The 22,593-nt window shown below is 44.8% G+C and overlaps 1 protein-coding gene across 2 annotated transcripts in view; it reads left to right on the forward strand.

Annotated features, from left to right (window-relative positions):
- EPG5 (ectopic P-granules 5 autophagy tethering factor) overlaps positions 1-13,735 on the forward strand; it is a gene marked incomplete at both ends in the record, with an annotated part of 104,642 nt that extends 90,907 nt beyond the window's left edge. For both annotated transcript variants that reach the window (XM_080714842.1, XM_080714843.1), the window contains 8 exons: positions 754-939; positions 1,690-1,899; positions 2,551-2,695; positions 5,479-5,721; positions 7,852-8,068; positions 8,816-9,031; positions 11,489-11,603; positions 13,553-13,735. In XM_080714842.1, the coding sequence (XP_080570968.1) occupies positions 754-939; positions 1,690-1,899; positions 2,551-2,695; positions 5,479-5,721; positions 7,852-8,068; positions 8,816-9,031; positions 11,489-11,603; positions 13,553-13,735 (1,515 nt within the window). The remainder of the gene's footprint in view (positions 1-753; positions 940-1,689; positions 1,900-2,550; positions 2,696-5,478; positions 5,722-7,851; positions 8,069-8,815; positions 9,032-11,488; positions 11,604-13,552) is intronic.
- Positions 13,736-22,593: the final 8,858 nt, after the last annotated feature.

Raw genomic sequence — 22,593 nt, forward strand, 5'->3', positions numbered from 1 at the left:
TTAGGAACATTGAAATAAGTTTATAAAATACAGCTTTGAAGTTGATTATATACTTTGTAATATACTAAAGAATCTCTAGTAGAATTTAAGCATTATGCAGTCACCAAAAGTTATAAAGACTAATGATGTGAAGACATTTTTATAATATTACATCAAAAAGGCAGTAGTATTATACTAGTGTAATGGGTCTCAGTAAATGATTCTCTATGATTCGGGAGACAGCAACATCAGCATCACCAGGAAACTTGTTAGAAATGCACATTTGTGCTCCCACCCCATACCCAGGAAATTGTCAACCCTAAGCGTGAGCCAGGCAATCTGTATTGTAATGTCCTCCTGATGGTTGTGATGCATACTTGAGTTTGGGCACTACTGACTAGTAGAGCACAACTTTTATCCTATTCTAGCACACCTGAGGATTATGATGTACTCATGCACCGTCAGGACTGTGGCAAGGAATCTCCACCTAGGTTGGGATTAAAGGAATTATTAGAATAAGCAGGACATAGTGCCTCATACTTGCAGTCCCAGCACTTGGGAGGCTGAGTTGGGAAGATTCCTTGAGCCCAGGAGTTCAAGACCAGCCTGGGTAACATAGCAAGATCTAAAACAAAGTAAAACAAAAAAAACTAAAGCAAAACAGAATTATTGGCATAGACAATGAAGTCCAGATAAGCTAAAAGATGATACGCATCTTTATGATATGTCAAACAGCATAAATCAAAATGTTGATTTTCATTTATTTCCTTTTAGGTGGAACGAGGCAGCCCCAAGAGCTGTTTCTTGTTTTTAGGGTCTGTGCTCTGTGAAGTCAACTGGGTTAGTGTGCTCTCGGATGCCTGGAATCCCAGTCCCCACCCCGAAACCCGGAGCATGATTGTCTGCCTCCTTTTCATGATGATTTTACTGGCAAAGGAAGTTCAGCTAGTAGACCAGACAGTAAGTTTGGGGGCTTGTGGTCAGACCTGGCTCCTCAGCTCCTTTCTGCATTGCTTCCCTGTTGTACTCCCTGTTGTTTCATTGTATGCCTTTTGGATAAATGCTTGGCACATGAGATGTGCCTTCAACTAGAAGCCTGCTTTTATTTTTCTTGTCTTGTTCTAAATTATGAAGAGAACCCCACTGGGTTAGAATATGTTGGTCCATTTTATTTTGTATCTCATTAATGTCCAGTTCATTCTTCTCTGCTGCTTACAGTTAGTGTTGGCATGGACCATGAGAGCTAAGTTCCTTTGAAAACTTGAGTTCTGAGTGCTTTTATTTATTTATTTTTAAATTTTTTTGGTGGTACTGGGGTGGAACCCAGGGGCTTTTCTACCTCCGGGCTATACTCCCAGACTTATTTTAGACTTTATTTGGAAACAGGGTCTCACTAAGTTGCTGAGAGCCTCACTCAGTAGCTGAGGCTGGCTTCGAACCTGTGCGATCCTCCTGTCTCAGCCTCCCAAGCACTGGGATTACACGTGTGCGCCACCACGCCTGGCTCTGAATACTTTTAGATCTTAATGTGTTTTTGCCACGACTTTGTTGTTTTCACTAATGCTTCTAACCTGAGCAGATTCTTACTTGACATTTTAACTGTACTGTGATTATCATAGGCCACATTAGTGGTTTTCATAGACTAGTGGGAGGTACATATTTTGGGGAAAATGGAGGCTGAAACTAAAAGGACCTGTGTTTCATTTTCAGGATTCACCCTTACTTAGTCTCCTTGGACAGACAAGCTCACTCTCGTGGCATCTCGTGGACATTGTGTCGTACCGGAGCGTGCTGGGTTACTTCAGCAGTCACTATCCACCGTCCATCATCCTGGCAAAAGAATCTTCATCTGAGCTGATTGTGAAGCTCCTGAAAGTGTCTGCAGGCCTTTCCATACCTACCGACAGCCAGAAACATCTTGTAAGTTAAGAGGGTGGTTTGAAAGGCAGGGCCTGTACTTTGGGACTGGAGGTAGCCTAAGCATTACTGAGGGCAGGTTTGAATCTGGTAGCTACTCAGCAGAGGGCTGGAGGATGTGAGGCACTGTGTGCGCATGCTGGCCTCTTAGACCCTTTCGTTTGACTTTTCTCCTTCACCTACTACTGGCGTCCCATGCTGACCAGAGCTCAGAGGATTGAGGGCTGACAGTGGGCCACTGCCATCATGACCTGAATGTCACTCTCAACAGAGTGGCAGGGAGGGTGACGGGATGAGATCGAGGCCTGTCAAGCTTAGCATCGCCTCACAAAGTGTTGTTGGGAGGATCGAATTAGATTACGTTTGTGAAAGTTTTGGGAAAAGCTTCTGGCACATGATCAGTGCGTGATGTTGTGATTAATGTCGTGAAAAAGGAGGTTTGTTCTGCAGAATTTGAGAGAATGTGGGCTCTAGTCCAGATTTGTCCATCTCCAGACACAGGGCCTCTGGCCACCTGGATAGGTCTTCCTGTGTCTTCCTGATCTGTCCTTGCCACTCCCTCCCCAAGCGCTTGTTGTAGTGCCACGCTCCAGGGAATACTCAGTCAGCACTCCTGCCTGGATTCATCGGGATGATCCTCTTTTTGTTTGTCAGGATGTAGTTCCAAAATGCCGAGCTTTCACTCATCAGATGGTTCAATTCCTCAGCACCCTGGAACAAAATGGAAAAATCACCTTTGCCGTCCTTGAGCAGGAAATGTCTAAGCTGCTAGATGATATCATTGCCTTTAATCCTCCTGGTAAGTGAAAGTGGGAGGTCATATATTCATGGAGCCAGTGAATTTCTGCCACATTTAAGGCACACTGGGTTGAGGACGATGGTCAGGACTCTCACTCCTGTTTCCAAGAAAAGTGATTGTCATCAAAGAACTGTTTGAACATCAAGATACTTGGCCCTGGGGGAGGCAAGAGAGTTAAGAACTTGAGGAGGGGTTGCCTTTGGCAGATGGCTGGTGTAAGGTGACCTGGACTGAAGGTCAAGCGAGACACAACTGTATGTAGTGAGTAGGAGGTAGCAGGAGAACTCTAGTGAGTGGTGTTCATAAGGATTTGGCTCTAAACGAGGCGGGCCCTTCAGAATCATCTGTAGACTTGCCACATCAGCTGAAGGTCATGGAGATTTTGTGGTGCTACCATTTTGGTGGACTAGACATTGTGACTGCTTTCAAACAACCAAGAGTACTAGATAAAATGTTTTTGAGAAACTAAAAGCCAGTTGTGGTAGTGGCCAGGTGGTATGCCTATAATCCCAGTACTTGGAAGGCTGAGACAGGAGGATCACAGGTTTGCAGCCAGCCTCAGCCACTTAGCAAGACCCTGTTTTAAATATAAAAAGGTCTGGGGGTATAGCTCTTAGGTAGAATATCTCTGTTTTAAATATAAAAAGGGCTGGAGGTATAGCTCTGAGGTAGAATACCCAGTACCACCAAAAAAAAAAAAAAAAAAAAAGTAGAAGAAAGAAACCAGAAATTCAGAGAACTCACAAGGGTAATGGACTACTGAGGCTGGCTTCCACCTCACCCTTCTTAGGATCCTGGGGGAGGTGATAAAGCCCAGAGCCTACTAGAGGAGGAGCCTTAAAGGAGCTCCATGCGTAAGCTGTAGGGCAGCATCTTTCCTGCACAAATGGGCATGGCCCTGGGAGAGGAGACAACTTACTTGTTCTGGCCCTTGCTGGAGAAGCTGCTAGAAGTGGTCACATGTGAGTGAGTCTTGACTGTCATCAGGAAGAAGGAAAGGGTTTTCTAAGAGATTTTGGTCAGAAGAATGATAGGAAGGATCATTTTCAGGGAAATATTTGTTGCCTCTGTTGATGATGAACAGGAAGGGAAAGGTTAGGGTCTTTTATAAGGCTTATTGTAGTAAATTATTCCTATGAGAATTAAAAGATGAATTAAAATCACTATTTAGTTGAAATTCAGATAGTGCCTTTATTACCAAGAATATTAATATTCATGTAAATACATGAAAAAAAGTACTTATATGCACATACTATTATTATCTGAAGGTTTTAAAACAAATTTTTGCTTGATAAAAAGTAGCATTAAATTAGGGTCTATTTAATATTGTCTGGTGAATTTGTTTGGTGGATGTGATGAGGAAGATCTTCCAACCTCTTACCATTCCCATGGACATAAATACTGAGTCCTGTGGTGAGAAAGCCTTAGTTCTGTTCTATTTTTTCTAAAAAAGTGCCCAACTCAGAGCTAAAAGTGGCAAAAATTGTGCCTATTAAAACTACCTCAGACAGTCTCAGCTATTTAGTGAGGCCCTTTGCAACTCAGTGAGACCCTATAAAATAAAGAATAAAAAATAGGGCTGGAAGGCCGGGCGTGGTGGCGCACACTTGTAATCCCTGCGGAGACAGGAGGATCGCTCAGGTTCGAAGCCAGCCATGCTGGCTTAAGAGACCCTGTTTCCAAATAAAATATAAAAATAGGGTCTGGGAGTGAAGCCCGGAGGTAGAAGGGTTTCCAGGAACCCCAGTACCACCAAAACAAACAAAAAAACAATAGGGCTGGTTGTGTAGCTCAGAGATAGAATGCCCCTGTACCTAGTACCGCAAAACAAAACAACAACAAAAAACTACCAGTATTATAGTTTTCCTGTGTTGGAGGGTAAAGAAGTTTACCTTGGTGACCTTCCTCATTCATGTACAATTCTCTTATAAAATAAATTTGCTCTTTTTTGCACTCTGCTTTTGTATCACCTCTAATTTTCCTTGAAAGACCCATTTATTTTGCCAGTCTGTGATATAAATGCACTCTTCTTTTTTCTTTTCTTTTTTTTTTTTTTTTTTTTTTTGTACTGGGAATTGAACTTCAGAGGCATCCTACCTTTGAGCTGTATCCCCCAGCCCTCCCTATTTTATTTTTTACTTTGAAATAGGGTCTCACTAAGTTGCTGAGGCCTGCCTCAAACCCACGATCCTCTTCTCTCAGCCTCCTAAGTACTGGGGTTACAGGCCTGTGCCATCATGCCCAACCCTGTTCACTTTTCCTATTTAAAAACCAAAGAAATACCCCGGCACGGTGATGTGTGTTTTGAGCCCAGGAGCTTGGGGCCAACCTGAGGTAAATCACCCTAGAATGCTGGCAGCAGTGGCGGCGGCTGCGGTTGGGGTTGGGGGCACTGTTGCTAGTTAGTTTACTGATGACTGCTGAGACCTGCATGTCTGGTTTTGCATGAGCAAAGCCTGGAAAATGAAGGCTACTTAGGCATGTTCTGAGAAACGAGTTATCTCTCGTACACGCTTGATCTATGTCCACTGGGTAAGGCCTTGCTCTGTCACACTGCTGTTCCCAGGGATCTCACAGTAGTTCCTCCTTTTACAAAGTACTTTGTGCTATGTCCTCTCTGTAAAAGCCAAAGGCTGTCCAGAGTTTTCTTTCTGGGCCTCTGTGATCAGCCACTGGTATTATACAATCTGCCCAGAGAGCAGCTGAGGTTACAGCACTGTTGTTGTCACGGTCACAGTCCTGTCCCCGCGCCGTGGCCTGAGAGCATGTGTGTTCCCCTTCAGACATGGACAGCCAGACCCGCCACATGGCCCTCAGCAGCCTCTTTATGGAAGTGCTAATGATGATGAACAATGCCACTATCCCAACGGCAGAGTTCCTCCAGGGCAGTATCCGGACCTGGATCGGCCAAAAAGTGCACGGGCTGGTCGTGCTGCCCCTCCTGACAGCGGCCTGCCAGAGCCTGGCCTCTGTCCGCCACATGGCAGAGACTACGGAGGCCTGTATCACCGCCTACTTCAAGGAAGGTAAGAGCTAACCCTCTGCTCTCTGTTGGCCTTTCAAGAAAGATTAGTTTGTCATCAGGAGGTATCTTTCTAGTGAAAGACTGTGCCATTCTAATATTTGTTTGGTAAATGTAGATGTTTCAGAATATATATTTTCTTCATAAAGATGTGCTGGTAGCATAGAATTTCTGGCCCATATTTCTTGGTACAATCACGTATTTTAAGGGAGAAAATGCTCTACCTATTTTATGTTGCTTTTAAAGTATCAAACCAACTTTATTATGATGGGCAACGTCATAGTCTTTAAAGCAAATGCCATACACCAGAATCTATGTAACAATGATCCACTATGTTAATTTTTTCCTTTTAATATCTTTTGGTGAAAAGAATTGTAATTAAATATTTTTATTGTTTAAAATATTATCGTATTTTAAACTTACGAGGGATCAGCCTGCTATCCCACCCTTCCTTTCACCTTTCTTTATTCCATGCTTCTAAACTCTCAGACCCTGGAGATAACCTGATCTGACTAAGAATTGCTGAGAATTAGCCAGACACAGTGGCTCATACCTGTAATCCCAGTACTTGGGAGGATGAGACAGGAGGACTTCTTTAGAAACTTAGCAAGACCCTCAACAACTGCGACTTGTTTAAAAAAAAAAAAGACTGGAGGTGTAGTTTAGAGATAGAATGTCCCTGGATTCAATGCTCAGTACTAAAAATAAATATATATCACTCAGAAAGCCCTTTTCAACTCTAATATCCAGAGGCACATCATACTGCAGACAATGAGAGCACAAGGATCTAAGGGAAACATTCTAGAAATGTCTATAACATAACATTTGTCCTGTTCTTTTTTTTTTTTTCAGTACTAGGGATGGAACCCAGGGGCATTCTACCTTCGAGCTATACCCCTAGCCCTATTTTTTATTCTTTATTTTGAAACAGGGTCTCACTCAGTTGCAGAGGGCCTCACTAAGTAGCTGAGGCTGTCTGCAAACTGCGATCCTCCTGTCTCAGCCTCCCAAATGCTGGAATTCCAAGTGTGCAGCACCACGCCCAGCTTGTCTTATCTTGACAAACCACAAATGTTCCATGGCCACCCATGGAAGGTACTGTACACGTCACTTACTCCCCACCAAGAGTTGAGAACCACTAGGACAATACTCCTGTTCCAAATTCTTTTGTATTACAAAAAAAATCAATTTTTCTTGAGATATGAGCTGACCTTTGATAAGTAAATTACTTATGATGGATTAAGTGATTACAGATTTCCTTGGAAAAGTATGAGTGTTCATATATACTAAAAAATGGTATTAGAGTTGCCGGCCGTGGTGGCGCACACTTGTAATCCCAGCATTTAGGAGGCTGAGACCGGAGGATTGTGGTTCATGGACAGCCTCAGCTGCTTAGTGAGGCCCTTTGCAACTCAGTGAGACCCTGTTTTAAAATAAAGAATAAAAAATGGGTCTGGGGGTGTAGCTCAGAGGTAGAATGCCCCTAGGTTCCATCTCAAGTACTGCAAAAAAAATGATATTAAAGTTAGGACTCTCAGGGTGTGGTGGCACATGCTTGTAATCCCTGCGCTTGGGAGGTGGAAACAGGAGGATCGTGCAGGTTTGAAGCCAGCTGTGCTGGCTTAAGACATCCTGTTTCCAAAAAAAGAAAAAAGTATAAAATAGGTCTGGGAGTATAGCCCGGAGGTAGAAGGGCTTCCAGGAACCCCAGTACCACCAAAATAAATAAAAAATAATAAATAAATAAATAAATAAATAAATAAATCAGTTGTTAAAGTTAGAACTCTTTATGACCATGATGAGAAATATTAATGATCATAATATAACAAGCAAATTGGTTTATAAATTTGCATTTCTGAATTCCAGTTTTCTAACCCTCTCTAGTGGTGCACAAGGGCCCTCCGGTCTATGTATCTCTCTCTCCCCACTCCCAGTTATAGACGTCAAACCCAAGATCATACATGCTAGGGAAGTGCGCTACCCAGGCTACACCTCCATCCCAGGTTTCACTTTCATGGCCTGCGGGACCAGTGTAAGAAATGTCTTGACATGAAGCTTGAAGTGGAAAGATCTGGAAGATTTTAAGTAATTGGACTCTTAAGTACATCTTGCTGTCTCCTCTTGGTGTTCTTAGGCTCTCTCAATCAAAATTTAGGATGGGGTCCCATTCTGGTGTCCCTTCAAGTTCCTGAGCTCACCATAGAGGAATTTCTGCAGGAGTGTCTGTCCCTGGGCAGTTACCTGACTCTGTACGTCTACCTGCTCCAGTGTTTGAACAGTGAACAGACTCTACGGAATGAAATGAAAGTGCTGCTCATCCTAAGCAAATGGCTGGAACAGGTGTACCCAAGGTATGTCGACTCTCTAGCTGCTGTAGCAAACTTGTGTTTAGTTTGCTTGGAATTTAGAGTTAAATATTTAAGGACAAAGAAGCAAGTGGTGCATAAAAACCAAACAAGGCTTTGAGATACAGTGACACTTGTTTTGGAAAGATTCAAACTTTGATGGGCTAATTTTCTAAGTGTATTTTTTATTTTCTAAAAAAAGCATTTTGGCCGGGCGTGGTGGCACACGCTTGTAATCCCTGCTCTTGGGAGGCTGAAACAGGAGGATCGTGCAGGTTTGAAGCCAGCCTCAGCTGGCTTAAGAGACCCTGCTTCCAAATAAAATATAAAAATAGGTCTGGGAGTATAGCCCGGAGGTAGAAGGCCCCTGGATTCCATCCCCAGTACCACAATAAATAAATAAAGAAAGAAAGAAAGAAAGAAAGAAAGAAAGAAAGAAAGAAAGAAAGAAAGAAGAAAGAAAGAAGCATTTTGAAAGACCAAGCTTTAGCTTTCATATGAGTTAAGTAGAGAGAATACTCCCTACCTCCTAGGCTTGTGAGGAATAAATAAATGCCCAGACACAGAGTCTGTTAAGTATTCAGTAATACTACTTACAACTTAGCTGTTATAATCTCATTACCTTATTAACACCTACTAGCTGAGGCTTTTAAAGTACTAAATGTCTCCTTAAAACTCAAGTGTGAACTTTCAGTTAAGTGGGAGTGGAAAAGATCCCAATTCTAATTTTATTTCCTCGTGTACCTTGCCCAGCTCTGTGCAGGAAGAGGCAAAGCTGTTTCTGTGGTGGCACCAAGTCCTGCAGCTGTCCCTGATTCAGACAGAACAGAACGACCCAGTCTTGACGGAATCCATCATCCGAGTTCTGCTCATGCTGCAGAGCAGGCAGAACCTCCTGGCCGAGGAGAGGCTCAGCTCTGGGATCCTGGGGGCCATTGGGTTGGGCCGAAAGTCACCTTTGTCCAACAGGTGAGGAAGCACCTGCTCTCCCCTGTGGGCCTCCAATGGCTGTGCCTTTCACTAGGGTAGGATTTCCCCCCCCCAAAAAAAAAAAAAGAGAGAGAGGGTTAGAAACCAGAGCCATCTTTGATAATTTATACAGCATGTTTAAGCTCAAACAGTATATTTTCATGGTTGCTCTTGCATGTTGACTGCACAGCTGATTTCTTTTTGGTTTGGAGCCAGTGATGGTGTAGGAGGTTAGGTGGACATACCCTGGTCATCTGCTTCATTGTGGACATCAGGTTCAGGGAAATCCAGAACCTCAGAGGGACTCAGGTTAGTGAATCCCTAAGTCCTCAAGATGGGCAGAGGTCAGTTGGGAAGAAGACTGAGTAATGAGAAGTAAGCCGTTAGCCTCCCATCCGTCTCAGAATGCTTAACTAAGTTATGGTTTTGTTTTCAATCTCATGTCAGTGTTGAAAAGAGTTTTCATACTGCTCTGACATCAACATTCTTGTGGAATAGCCCGTTGTCTTGTGGAACATTGGGAACCATGCATTCCAGACCAGTTAGCCTTAGGTTTCTCTGTTTATGGCAGAATTTAGCAGGACTGTGATTTTTTGTTTCACTTAAATTTGGCGTGTATGTTTTTCCACTTGAATCGAGTGCTTTTTATTTTTTTCCTTAGTTGTGGTGAAATATACATAATTTAAAATTTATTATGGTATCTGGGTGTGGATACTTGGAAGGCTGAGACAGGAGGATCACAAGTTCGAGGCCAGCAAGCCTCAGCAACTTAGTGAGACACCTGTTTCAAAATACTGGCTGGGGGGTATAGCTTACAGATAGAGTGTCCCTGTGTTCAGTCCTCTAGTATTAAAATAAATTTACTATGGAAAACAGTTTGTTAGTGTAATTCAGCAACATTTAACACATGTGTAGTCTTATTGTAGCCATAACAGTCCAATCCAGAACATTTTCTTCACCCCAAAAGGAAGCCCTATACCTGTTAGGCCTCTGTTTCCTTCTTCCTCTAGTCTCTGGCAACCATTAAATAACTTTATGATATTATGTATTAAATCTTACTTTGGACATTTTATAAAAATGGATCTTTTCCCATAAAAATGGAATTACATACTTTCTAAAAACCTTAATACTCTTATCGGTGCATTATAGTCCCATCATAACGCAGTTCAGAGTGATGGTGACATACGTGCACACAGCACTTGCAGGCTTCCCCAGCTCGCTCCCCAGCCCCGCCTTGCAGGATATTGGCATTCTCACATAAGTATATAAAGCCAGTGGAAGTGATTCCCTCATTGATTCTCTCTCTTCCCACCTCCCTGGCTCCAGTAAGGTTTCTCCTCCATTATCTCAAATCCTTCATGTATCCCGATTACTTCCTCGCTTCCACATGCGAGAGAAAGCATGGCCCTTCACTTTCTGTGCCTGGTGAATCTCACTTGATATAATAATCTTCAGGTTTTCCACATTCCTGCAAATGACATAATTTTGTTCTTTATTGTTAAGTAGAATTCCATTGTATATATATCCCATAGTTTTGTGATCCATTCATCTGCTGATAAACACCTAGGTTGGTTCCAGAGTTTGGCTGTTGTGAATGGTGTTGCTTTAAACGTGGATATGTATGTATTACTATAATATTCTGATTTCAGTCCCTTTGGAAAGATACACAGATGAGTGCAACTGCACTCCTCTGTGGTCCCACCAACAGTGCAGAAGAGTTCCTCTTTCCCCACATTCTTGCCAGCAATTAAATTATGGAATGCTTCATGAATTTGGTGTCATCCTTGCACAAGGGCCATGCTAATCTTCTCTGTATCATTCCAGTTTTAGTATTTGTGCTGCTAAAGTGAGCGCAGTTATGTGGCTTCTGGTGTCATGGTTTATTTCACGTAGCATGTTCAAGGTTCATCCATTGTGGTGGCATATGTCAGGACTTCATTCCTCTGTAAGGCTGAATAATATCCTGTCATATGGATCTACCGCATTTTGTTTATTCGTTCATCAGCTCATGGATATTTGGATTGTTTCAGCCTCTTTTGCTTTCGTGGATAATGCTGCTGTGAACATTCATTTATAAATTTTTTGGCACATCTGTTCTTTAGGATATATATGTGGGGTGGAATTGCTGGGTCATGTGATAACTCTATATTTTACTTATTGCCAAACTGGTTTCCATAGTGCCTGTACCATTTATATTCCCACCAGCAATATATGAAGGTTCCAGTGATCCCACATCTTTGCCAACACTTTTATTCTTGAATTTGAATTATATACACATTGTTTGGGTGGTACTCATAGAAGGAAAGATTAAAGCTTCTTTTTGATCATATTTAAGGTTTTCCTGAAGAAGAGGCAGACTACGCAGTAAATCTGGAAATATGTTTATCTTGTTTTTGTTAGTAGAAAATTTTAAAAATAACAGTCATTTATTTCTTCTGACCTCCCCTTACACTTAAGGTTCCGAGTGGTGGCCCGAAGCATGGCTGCCTTCCTCTCCATTCAAGTTCCTACAGAAGATCAGATCCGCCTGAAGCCTGGCTCTGAATTACATCTGACCCCCAAAGCCCAGCAGGTCAGTACAAACAGCCGCTCCAGGCGGCTCCCACTTTGCACTGGGCAGGATGTCTGTGCTTGGGGTAAGGGCTGCTTAGCCCCCTCAGCTGCTCTTGAGCAGCCTGATAATGTCTAAGCCAGCCTTGTGCAATGTGAACTCTTACTTCTGTTTATTTATTTATTTATTGGTACTGAAGATTGAACCCAGGAGTGTTCTGAGCTACCCCCTCAGCCTTTTTTTTCCCCCTTAATTTTGAAGTGAGATCTCACCAATTTACTGAGGGCCTCGCTGAGTTGCTGCGGCTGACCTCAAACCTGTAATCCTCCTGTTTGAGTGAGGGTCAGATGGCACCATGGCAGGTTTTTCACAGGGATCCTGGTTGAAGCCTACCCAGTTCTTGTCACTCACCACTGCTGTTGGAGTCCCTGGTGTCTGGCAGAGAGCACCACTGGGCAGAGGAGTCTTCTTAGTGCAGGTTGTAAAGTCAGTGAGGTGCATTTCAGGTTGTGTTTCAAGAGTCAGCTCTTCTGTTGCCCCAATACCTGGGATACCTGGGGCATCAGGACCCTGTGCTAGCTGTGCCCACAGGTCACCTGGGCCCCGTTTCTTGCCTTTTATTTCACTCAGAGTGATGACTCCCTATCTGTACTTTGTATCCTCACCATCAGGATTTTCAAACTTGAAAATGGACTTTTTTAAAAAATGATTAATCGTAGACAACCATCTTGGGAGTTAAGTTTTTAAAAAGAAAGGTAAGAGGGAGAGAAACACTGATTCCTGGGAGTGCCCTTTGATTCCTGTTCTTGGATTGCACTGTGTTCACACAGCTGATAACTTTGTATGGAAATCCCTTATTTATTTTCAATACACTTCTGTCTATAGCTGTCATGGAAGTTTATTTCTAAGCTTTCAGTTCATTTACCATCCTCAAAAATTCTCCCTCTGTGTTCTGAACCAACCAAATCCAATCTTTTAAATCTGGTTCTTAGTCGGGCGTGGTGGCACACACTTGTAATCCCAGTATTCGGGAGGCTGAGACTGGAGGATCGTGGTTCGTGGACAGCCTCAGCTACTTAGGCCCTCCACAACTTAGCGAGACCCTGTTTCAAAATAAAGAGTAAAAAATAGGGCAGAGGGTGTAGCTCGGAGGTCAAATGCCCCTGGGTTCCATCCCCAGACCCGCAAAAAATAAATAAATAAATAAATCTGGTTCTTCAGTGGCATGTTTCTCATACAGGGGCTCCTTGTGAGGTGGGCATGCTCTCTGCCCAGAAGGCACCTCAGAACTTGGGCCAGCTTGTGCAGTTGGCAAACAAAACAAACTTGCTACCCCTGAGAACTACTGTTCTCATTTTTCCTTCTCTCTATATAGTCTCCTTTGTCTTCTTCCACTATGAAGGGAAGAAAAATTAAAATTATGGAATCCAAGAATAGTTTTCTTTATTTCTTCCTTTGAAGAAAGGTATGGGGACATTTCCTCCTTCAGTTCTGTCATTGGTTAGAGTAGGAAGGAACGTGTCGCTTAAGAACAAATCCAACAGCGAAGTACCAGGTATCACCTTAGTGAGAAGCAATTGACGCCCATGGTTCATGAGGCTCAGAGAGCACAGAGGCCGATGATCTGGGGAGAACGGCCTCACAGGTGGGACTGGGCAAGCTCCGGAAGCAAGTGTGACAGGTGAGAAGACTGACAAGACCAGCCGGGAGCTGCATTGTCTCCTGGCAAAGAAGAGTTGGGAAATAATAGCGCACAAAAAAAAGAGAAGCTACAAAAGACAGAGAAGCTTGGGTTGCTGCCTTCTTTCGGCTGTATTAGATCCAGCCTCTGGATTCCCAGTTCTGGTTCCATAGGTTCATCTCCCTCGAGGCTCACAGTGGAACCAGCTCTTGACAGTAGGTGAGTGTGATACCTGGCGGTCATGAGTGTGCGTCTGTGGGTTAATCCTGTTGTCCTTCTTATCTTTTAGGCACTGGCCACTCTCGAATCCATGACACTGAGTAAGCAGTATGTTGAATACCAGGATCACATTTTGCAAGCTGCCCAGTTTATCAAGCATCCTGGCCATTGCCTCCAAGACGGGAAAAGCTTCTTGGCTCTTCTTGTTAACCGTCTCTATCCAGAAGTGCATTATTTGGACAACATACGATAGTAACACTGAGGCTCTTTGGAAACGCCATTGCTGTTTATGTTTACATTTAACTTCGCTGTTGCACAATAACTTTGCTCAGTTTCACTGCGGAGCTCAGTTCAGCCAAGGAGTAGTGGACTGAGATGCACGCCAGGAGGTATTAGTAATTCCGGGGCGTGTGCACTTGTGTGTGTTTTATTTTCAGGGATGTTTTAGTTTTATATTCATTCACAGTGGAAACACTACTAAGTTCACTTGGGTACAGAGCCTCTCACCATTGCCGAATGTCCCAGTCATCTCACAAGACCTCCAGGTGGAGTTTTTGATATGTCTTGCTCAAATGTCAAGACTCCTTCCTGCGCCAGATCTGACTGCTTTGAGAGTCAGGTGGATTCCTCCCTTTTGAACCCATTTATGTGCTTCCAACGTAAAAATGTCAACTTTGAGCATTTCTGCATTTCTCAAATGCAGGAAAATATATTAATTTAAAAGTATTATCTTGCCGGGCATAGTGGCACTCACCTGTAATCCCAGTACTTGGGAAGCAGAGACAGAAGGATCATGAGTTGAGGATAGTTTCAGCAACTTAGCGAAGCCCTATTTCAAAATTAAAAAGAATAGTGGGGAGAGAGGGAGGGAGGGAGGGAGGGAGGGAGGGAGGGAGGGAGGGAGGGAGGGAGGGAGGAGGTGGGGGAGATGAATGCTGAAGGTGAATGGGTTAAAGTGAGTCATGTGTAAAACTTGACCACTTGATCACAGCAGAGATGGTGACGTGTCTGCTTCCACCCAGCCGTCTGACCTCATGGGAGACTCCTGTCTGAATCAGGGTGGCACGCTGGTGCTCCGTGGAGAGCGCCATGCACGTGTTCTGTTTGGTTGGTCTGCCTGCTGGGGACTGCAGGCAGGGCCGACTCTCTAGCCACCATAGCCCTTCCTCTTTCCTAGCGTTGCTAGACACCACACTTGCTATCTGAAGGCCCACCGTTAAGCAGGTGACTCACTTCTTTCTCCATTGTCTGCTTGTTTCTTCCCTCCACGTTTCGCTTGTCTGTAACGTTGACTTGATCTGTTGCCTTCTTCTCATTCATCTTATTCTCCCCAGGAATAAGCAGTCTGACTTTTGTCAACATACTGATAATTCTGTTGGCTCGAGATAGATTTTGTTTGACAGCTTTCATAATACATATCTGTTGGCAGGTTTTCCATAGTACAAGGATATTTACCAAAAATGTCTAAAAGCCACCAAGAGCTTTCCGTAGAAAAATAGAGATATAGTTAACAGAATGCTAATTTCTTCCTTCATATTCTTTAAAAAAATATATATATATGTATATTTTGGTGATACTAGGGGTGGAACCCAGAGGCTTTCTACCTCTGGGCTATGCTCCCAGATCTACTTTATAATATTTTATTTGGAAACAGGGTTTCACTAAGTTGCTGAGAGCCTCACCAAGTAGCTGAGGCTGGCTTGGAACCTGTGTGATCCTCCTGTCTAAGCCTCCCAAGCGTGGGGATTACAAGCGTGCGCCACCACGCCCGGCCTTCATATTCTTTTGAAGTGCTTCCCCCCACATTTAGAAGTTCGTAGAAACTCTCTTTTATTGAACAGAACAATTCTGCCTCACAGACATGCCGTGGAGCTCTGGTCAAGAACATCCAGTGTCTGAGTTTTGTAGGTCACCGAGTGTCATCTCACAGGGACACATCTCGGTTTTCCTTGGTTTTGCTCCAGTTTCAAAATCAGTCATCTTCTCCTTCTGTGTATATGAAATATTTAGAAGCTGTGGAAAGTTAAATTGGCTGATTTGGCAGCAGTGATTCATGACAGGAAATACTTTGTGTGCTGTTTTCTTAGAGAAGGATGAAATTACTGATGTCCTAGAATGTGAATATTTTGAGTGATAATATGTACATTTTAAAGAAAATTATGATTAATCTGTTAATTTTTGAAAATTTATATTTATAATGTATTTGGTCTGTAAAAATTATAAGAAATAAAGTCAACCTTTGGTTGTAACTGCTGCAAACCTGACACACTAACTTAGAGAGTTCCAGGGTTAAGGTCCATGTGGACTTTTACACCTGATATTTACATTGTAACTTGATTGTCATCCATGGTCAGTAAAAGTGCTTTCAGCCCTTCATGTGTCATATTAGAGGGTTTACTCATCTCCAAGTCTTTTATGGGGGATGTTGGGCTAAGGAAGTGCTTTAAAGACACGGAAAAGCTCATAGCCTGGCAGCATTGCTGTAGCCTCCAGGGCAGGGAGCACTGTAGACTTGCCTTTGCCTGAGAAGACTGTCACCCTCAGGAGAGCCCGGGGCCGCTGCAGGTCAATGCGACCATCAAATAAGACCAAGGCTGGTGTGTGGGCCGAGCAGCATGGAAGGTGGACCTTTGCAGGCTCTGGAGTTTCTCACCATGGCCAGCAGCTCTGATGAAGATGCCTAATGCTTCTTGGGAGCAGGAGGGGCAGCGTCCTGTTTTCAGTGAGAAGTCCCTGTTTCTCTGCCTCTCTCCCCTCCCTGCAGGAGACACGGGGCAGAGCATTAGCCTTGACTCTCCATCTTGCCCCACACCTGTCCAGATCAGCAGGGCAGCAAGCTAGAAGGCACAGGCCACTGAGGCAGGGAGATCCTGCTGGATGTCTGCAGTGTGGCAGTAGCAGGCGGAGCTGGGACCCACCGTACACAGTTCCACAGGTCCTGTCCGCTCTCCTCAGCTCCGAGATGCTGCTGATCTGTTACTGGCTCAGTCACCAGATGTCTCCACCTCCCCTCGGTTGTCCCTGAGTCTCTCTGTTCTTTGAAGTTGGAGGAAATCGAGGGCAGAAAATATAAACCCTAACCAGCCTAGCCCCCTCCCACCAAGCAACAACCTCCTGTTCCTTTAGAGAAACCACTAGAAACAGCATGTCCACGTTGTACAAGACAGTCATATCCATGTCCTGCTGTCTGAATGAAGGTGGCAGAATTCTTTCAGTGTTGATTGTTGCTAAAATTATTTCTTGTGGACCAGGAAGCAGACATCCAGAAGCATAGACATTTGAAGCCAGAGGGGGCACAAAACACAGCTAGGTCTGCCTCTCACGTTCCTCAGCCTCCCTCCACCTGGCTGGCTGGCTATGGTGGGCCCTGCTGTAAGCCTGAAGCAAGATGCCTCCTGGTGATATGACTTATTGGTTATGGATCTGCCTGCAGTAATCCAGCCTGTTCTCTTGCTCTTCTCTTGACAAACCTTCAGACATTCTCCCTTTTTTGTCACATCTCTGACCCTACTTTCCCCCACCCCTTAGTCCTCTCCACGCTAAACACCCCCAGAGCACTTATACTTTTTCACCATGGTGTCCAACAAGGCCGCCATTGTGAAAAGTGCCAAGTCAGTTCATGTTACGGTGCCTGGGATTAGCAGGGCCAGGACTAGGGTCAGCCAGACAAGGCCTTGGGGCGCAGACTGAAGTCAGCACTTGCCTACAGGAGCTTCCTTGCCTTCCCTGCCCTTGCTGTCTTGCTTGCCTTATCCTGGTCCTTGTCCTGGTATCAGGCATGCTCGTGGGGCCCAAGCAGAGTGGTTCCTCTGGACACTGGGCAGCATCAGCCCTACCTATGTCCAACAGTTGACATATTAAACTAGTGGCCGAAGACTGGTCTCATGGCACATCTGTGTGGCAGGCCTAACGATCAGGTGCCCCCTACGATCCTTTACTGTTGTCTGCTCTTCATTTTGGGCTAGCTTATGGCTTACTGAGATGATAGGTCACCATTTCTCTGCTCAGTTAACTGTTTTCTTAAACAAATGGAGAATATAATGTTGGGAAATGGGCGTGTTGCTTTAAAAGGAAAAGTGTCCCTTTCTCTGATGTTCCACAGGTATCTGGGTCATGCGAGTAAAGCTCCTCTCAGTCAAGCATTAAAACTAATTTCTGGCCAGGCGTGGTGGTGCACTCTTGTAATGCCTGCGCTTGGGAGGTGGAGACAGGAGGATCGCGCAGGTTTGAAGCCAGCCGCACTGGCTTAAGAGACCCTGTTTCCAAATAAAAATTTAAAAAAAAAGGTCTGGGAGTGTAGCCCAGAGGTAGAAGGGTTTTTTAGGAACCCCAGTATCACCAAAACAAACAAACAAACAAACTTATGTTCCTCTGTGATAGTTCTAGAGCGTGCCACAGGTATCATGTGGCCTGGGTCAGCTATATCTGAAGTTTCCTTCACTCTGGGAAGATGCCTGATGAAGTACTTGAAAAAATTTTTTAAAATTTTGGAATAATCAAATTGCTAAGAAATGTTGATTTTAACTTATTTTTTTTCTTGCAGTATTGGGGATGGATGGGCATTGTACCTCTGAACTATACCCCCAGCCCTATTTTTTAGTCTTTTTACATCTCACTGAGTTGTGAAGGGCCTCGCTAAGTAACTGAGGCTGTCCATGAACCATCATTCTCTGTTCTCCGCCTCCCGAATGCTGGGCTTACAAGTGTGTGCCACCATGCCCGGCGATTTTATCTTCTTAAATGCATTAATGTGTCTCTCACTGAGCACTGAGAGCTAGAATTTCATTTTCTTTCAGTGGCTTAAAATCAGGTATGCTGAAGACAAGTACTTTACTGTGTTCAACTCTTCACATATCTAGTGTGACCTCTAAAAACCACAACCTTATTTTGGTCTTTAAATGTGCAATATTCACTTTTTACTCATTGTTCAACACTGTACATGCCTGTACAAAGAATCAGTTTTTGTATAATGGTGAGAAACAGGAAGAAATAAGAATTGGTTAAGTAAAATTCTACAAATAAACTGCCTTCAAACTTAATTTACCCATGGTGGGCCTGTCTCATTGTTTTTGCTAAGTTGGCATGTTTACTTGTCAAACATAAATCACACTAAGAAAAATTTTAAATTAGGAAGTCTGGAGTGGGTAAGATCTTTATTCTGTGATGTTTCAACACAATGACAAGGCCTCTAGTTTCAAAGAGAATTTTAACTTTGGGGTTTAAGAATTGGCAGGGACCCTAGGCCAGAGAGAGATCAGGAGAGCCTCACAGGGCTCTGTGAGTTTGTCCTTGGCTTCAGGAGGAGGAGGGCCTTAAAAGCTGTACAAAGGTCCCCAAGACTCATTTGTGATGGGGTGGGGATGGGAGGTGTCTCTAGGAGGACAGATTTGCCAGCAGTGAGCAGTGTCCCTGTTCAGAGCCAGCTCTGAAAATTAGCCTTCAGGGTTGGAGTGCCGGGGAATTCTTCCTTGAGGCTCATGAACATTTGTAGGACACTTGAATGGGTCCAGGTGTGGCAGGAGGGTCTGTGTGTTTCACCGAGGACTAACATAAGTTTGATTTGGGGTTCCCAGGAAGAGGGCCTTCTGGGTGTAGAGGATGTTTCCCCTATCCTTGTCTGCTCTTGGCTTCATTCAGATTTCTAGAACCACAGGATTTCCAACACAGGTGACTCGTGTTCATGGGTTCTGCGCTGAGGAAGAAGAGGGGCTAGCACCCCACTGGAAGTGCATCCTTAAAAACACCAGGTCATCTGGATCACTTTTCTCCTTGGCTCCATGACCCCAGGAGGAAAGTTGAGTCTCAGCACTCTGAGACAGTGCCCCTAGTGGGTTGGAGTGGGAAGGACAGGCTGTCCTACCCAGATTTCTCCTGGGATTAGCACAGAGGAGACGGGATGGTCAAGGGCTGTCCCCTCTCTCCCTTCTGCCCCTGTTGCAGCCGCTTTATCCAGAGGCCAAGCAGGAGACTGGGGTACCTGTGTACACATTGTTAAAGGGAGAACGGGGTCCTACGTGCACGCCTCTCACTGTGTCTCTTGCCACAGCATCAGAGGCCCTTCCTCTGAGAAATGGCACTTCTTCCATTCCCAAAAAGTCCTATTGCAAAGAAGTCCCACAACCAGGACTGCCACCTTTGTCCTTCTGCACAGTGATGGGAGTAATGGGCAAACCAGAGAGTGAGTCTCGAGCGTCTGCTTGTCTCAGAATCACCTGGAGCCAGTAGGATTCTGGTTAGAAAAAAACAAGCTGAAGAAGACATCTTGAAAACAATGCCGGGGAAAAAGGATACAGACTGTATGCTGCTATTCCTGAATTACTGTTAATTTCCTCAAGCGTGGGTGGCACTGGTACAAAGGAGAGAGGGGAATGGCCTTGTTATTTAGAGGGATTTATGGCGAAGTACTGTGTGATATCTGCAGCTTATGGGAAAATGCCTTAGACATACACAAGCATAAACTGCAAAACTGGAGTTAGCTGTTGAATGGACGCGGTGCGCACAGGGACAATCATCTTATATTCTTCATGGTTGTGGGGCGCATGTGTTTGCAAATGATCATAAGAAGTTGGAGCAAAGCCACCTACAGAATTTTTAAAATCTCAGATCCCCTCCCTTGAGCTTCAGGGAGGCTGGTGCTCAGAACGAGCACTGGAACAAGCTCCATGTAGTCCCAAGGCAGGTGCCACTGGGAACTCACTGAGGAGACATTGCTCCAAGAGCCCAGGGCCCCAGCCCAGAGCATCCTGGCTTCAGGAAAGGCAGGAGTCAGACAGTGAAGGCAGCCATGCTAAGTAGTACAAGGAGCCCAGCACCAGACACAGCCCCTTGGGTGCCCAAATTACCTTCTGCTCCTCTTCTGTCTGTTGGGGACAGCACCCTCTTACCCAGCAAAGAGTGTACCTGATCCAGCCCTAGCCACGCCCTGCCTCTACCCTGCACTCCAGCCAATTCCAACTGCGTAAACACCCTTCTGTGTCGAACCTCCTGGTCTTTGCTCAGACTGTTCCTTTGCTTAGATTGTCCTTCATTCTTACCTCCCACCTGCTAGTCCCCATCGTTACAGCCAACATGTCATATAAGCCTTTCCAAGATGGAGTCAGTTACCAGTTTATGTGCTCCCACAGCATCCCCAGCTGCCTCTAACATATTTTCTTTCTTTCTTACCTTGTGGTGCTGTGAATTGAACCCGGGGGGGGGGGGTGTTCATGCATTCTAGGCAAGAGCTCTGCCACTGAGCTATACCCAGCCTCAACACGATTCCCTACTTACTGTGCTGCTCACTAGCTTGACAGCTTCTGGAGATTTGACCATGAAGTCACCGATACTGTTCCCAAATGCCCCTGGTGTTCGCCTTCCAGGTACTACGCAGGGTTGCACTGCTCGGTCTCTTTTGGGTGAGCGAGGCATGTGACTAAGTCTGGCTAATGAACTATGACCACCAGTGGGAAGCCCTCCACAGGATTCTTTTCACTTCTAACTCAGCAATCCTCAGCATCAGACATGGTGGGTTGCTGTGTCCTGGGTCCCTGAGTAACAACGAGCAAAGCCTCCCTGCCAGCCAGTGATGGGCATGTAGCTTTGGTGAGACATGAAACCTTATTGCTTTTAGCCACTGATTGGAAAGTTTGTTATCACAGCACAACCTCACCCACCCTGACTGAATCAGATGCCTTCCTTTTTTCTGTATCCTCAAACCTGCCCAGTTCCTAGCACAAAGCAGATACATAAGAAATAATTCCTATACAATTTTCCTTGGCTATAAAACTGGTTTCCAAAACCAAACAGATGTTGGAATACACACTACTCTTGTGTCCCTAAGTTCTTCCTTGGTAATACAGGGCTCTCCATAGAGCTGCCTGAAGATATCTCTGTGTAAGGAGGTACAGATGCTAACTCCTGTGACCTCATTAAACCTATGACAGGCTCCTGGGTGGACCCCATTTGCCCTGGCAAAGGTTCTGGTGCAGAAGGGAGCTTGATAACCTACTGCTCTCAACCTTCAGATCATCTCCCTGGAAAAGCATCACAGTTGCTTCAGTATCCTATCCTGAGGCCCTTTTCTCCTGCCAGCTCACCTAGATCCTGATCATGCCTCCCCTCTATTAGAACCAAGTTCACAGTGAAGTATAAACAGAGAAGGCAGCATCTCCACCCCTAAAATTAGCTAGGCTGGATTCAGACACATGGGGTGAAGTTACCATTGCTTTTTGGATTTTGGACATCCTGGGAGGATGCCAGCTGTAAAGAGAGGTTAGAACCATGGCATGCACCTGCATGGGTGAGCTAGGGCTCTCTCTCTCTCTCTCTCTCTCTCTCTCTCTCTCTCTCTCTCTCTCTCTCTCTCTCTCTCTCTTCTTTCTTCATTCCTTCCCCCTCCCCTCACACTTCTTCTCTTCCTCCTCATTTTCTTTTTGCAGTACTGGGGATTAGACCCAGGGCCTCAGGCATACTAGATAAAAGCTTTAATGCTGAGCTCTAGTCTCAGTCCTTTCTAATTTTTTAAGATATTGAAACAGGGTCTCACTAAATTGCTCAGGCTGGCCTTGAACACACCAATCCTGCCTCAGCCTCTGGAGTAGCTGGGATTACAGGTGTGTACCACCACACCCGGCGTGTAGGTACTTTATTCACTGGGACCTGGAGCTCCCCTCAAGACTGTCAGCTTTCAGTCCCTGAGACAGTGGCTTCCAGATACTTTGAGATAACAGGCCTTTGGTTTCATTTTCCCGGAGGTCCTGGGTCAAGGCAGTGCAGAACAGTGGATGTAGTACAGGGTGGGCACATGGTATGGGACAGTCACAGTGGAGGTGGAAGAACACAGTGCTCCAGGCCTTTCCCTGCTACCGAGTTTCCAGGATTTGATGCTCCTCCGACCACAATTTGAAAGACCCCAGGCCCATGCTTGTTCTCTTGATCTTAGCTTATTTTTTTTTTAAAAGGGGTTCTTTTTTTGGAACCGGGGATCGAACCCAGAGAGCCACACCTACAAAGCAGGCGCTTTGCCACTGAGCTACGTCCCAGCCCCCATGCTTGTTCTCTTGAATGCTTCTGATCTTTGCAACGCTGGTGTGAATGCCACACTTATCCAAGAACTCTCTGTACATCCAAAGG

The sequence above is a fragment of the Muscardinus avellanarius genome (assembly GCF_963383645.1).
Source record: "Muscardinus avellanarius genome assembly, chromosome: 17".
Taxonomy (NCBI): domain Eukaryota; kingdom Metazoa; phylum Chordata; class Mammalia; order Rodentia; family Gliridae; genus Muscardinus; species Muscardinus avellanarius.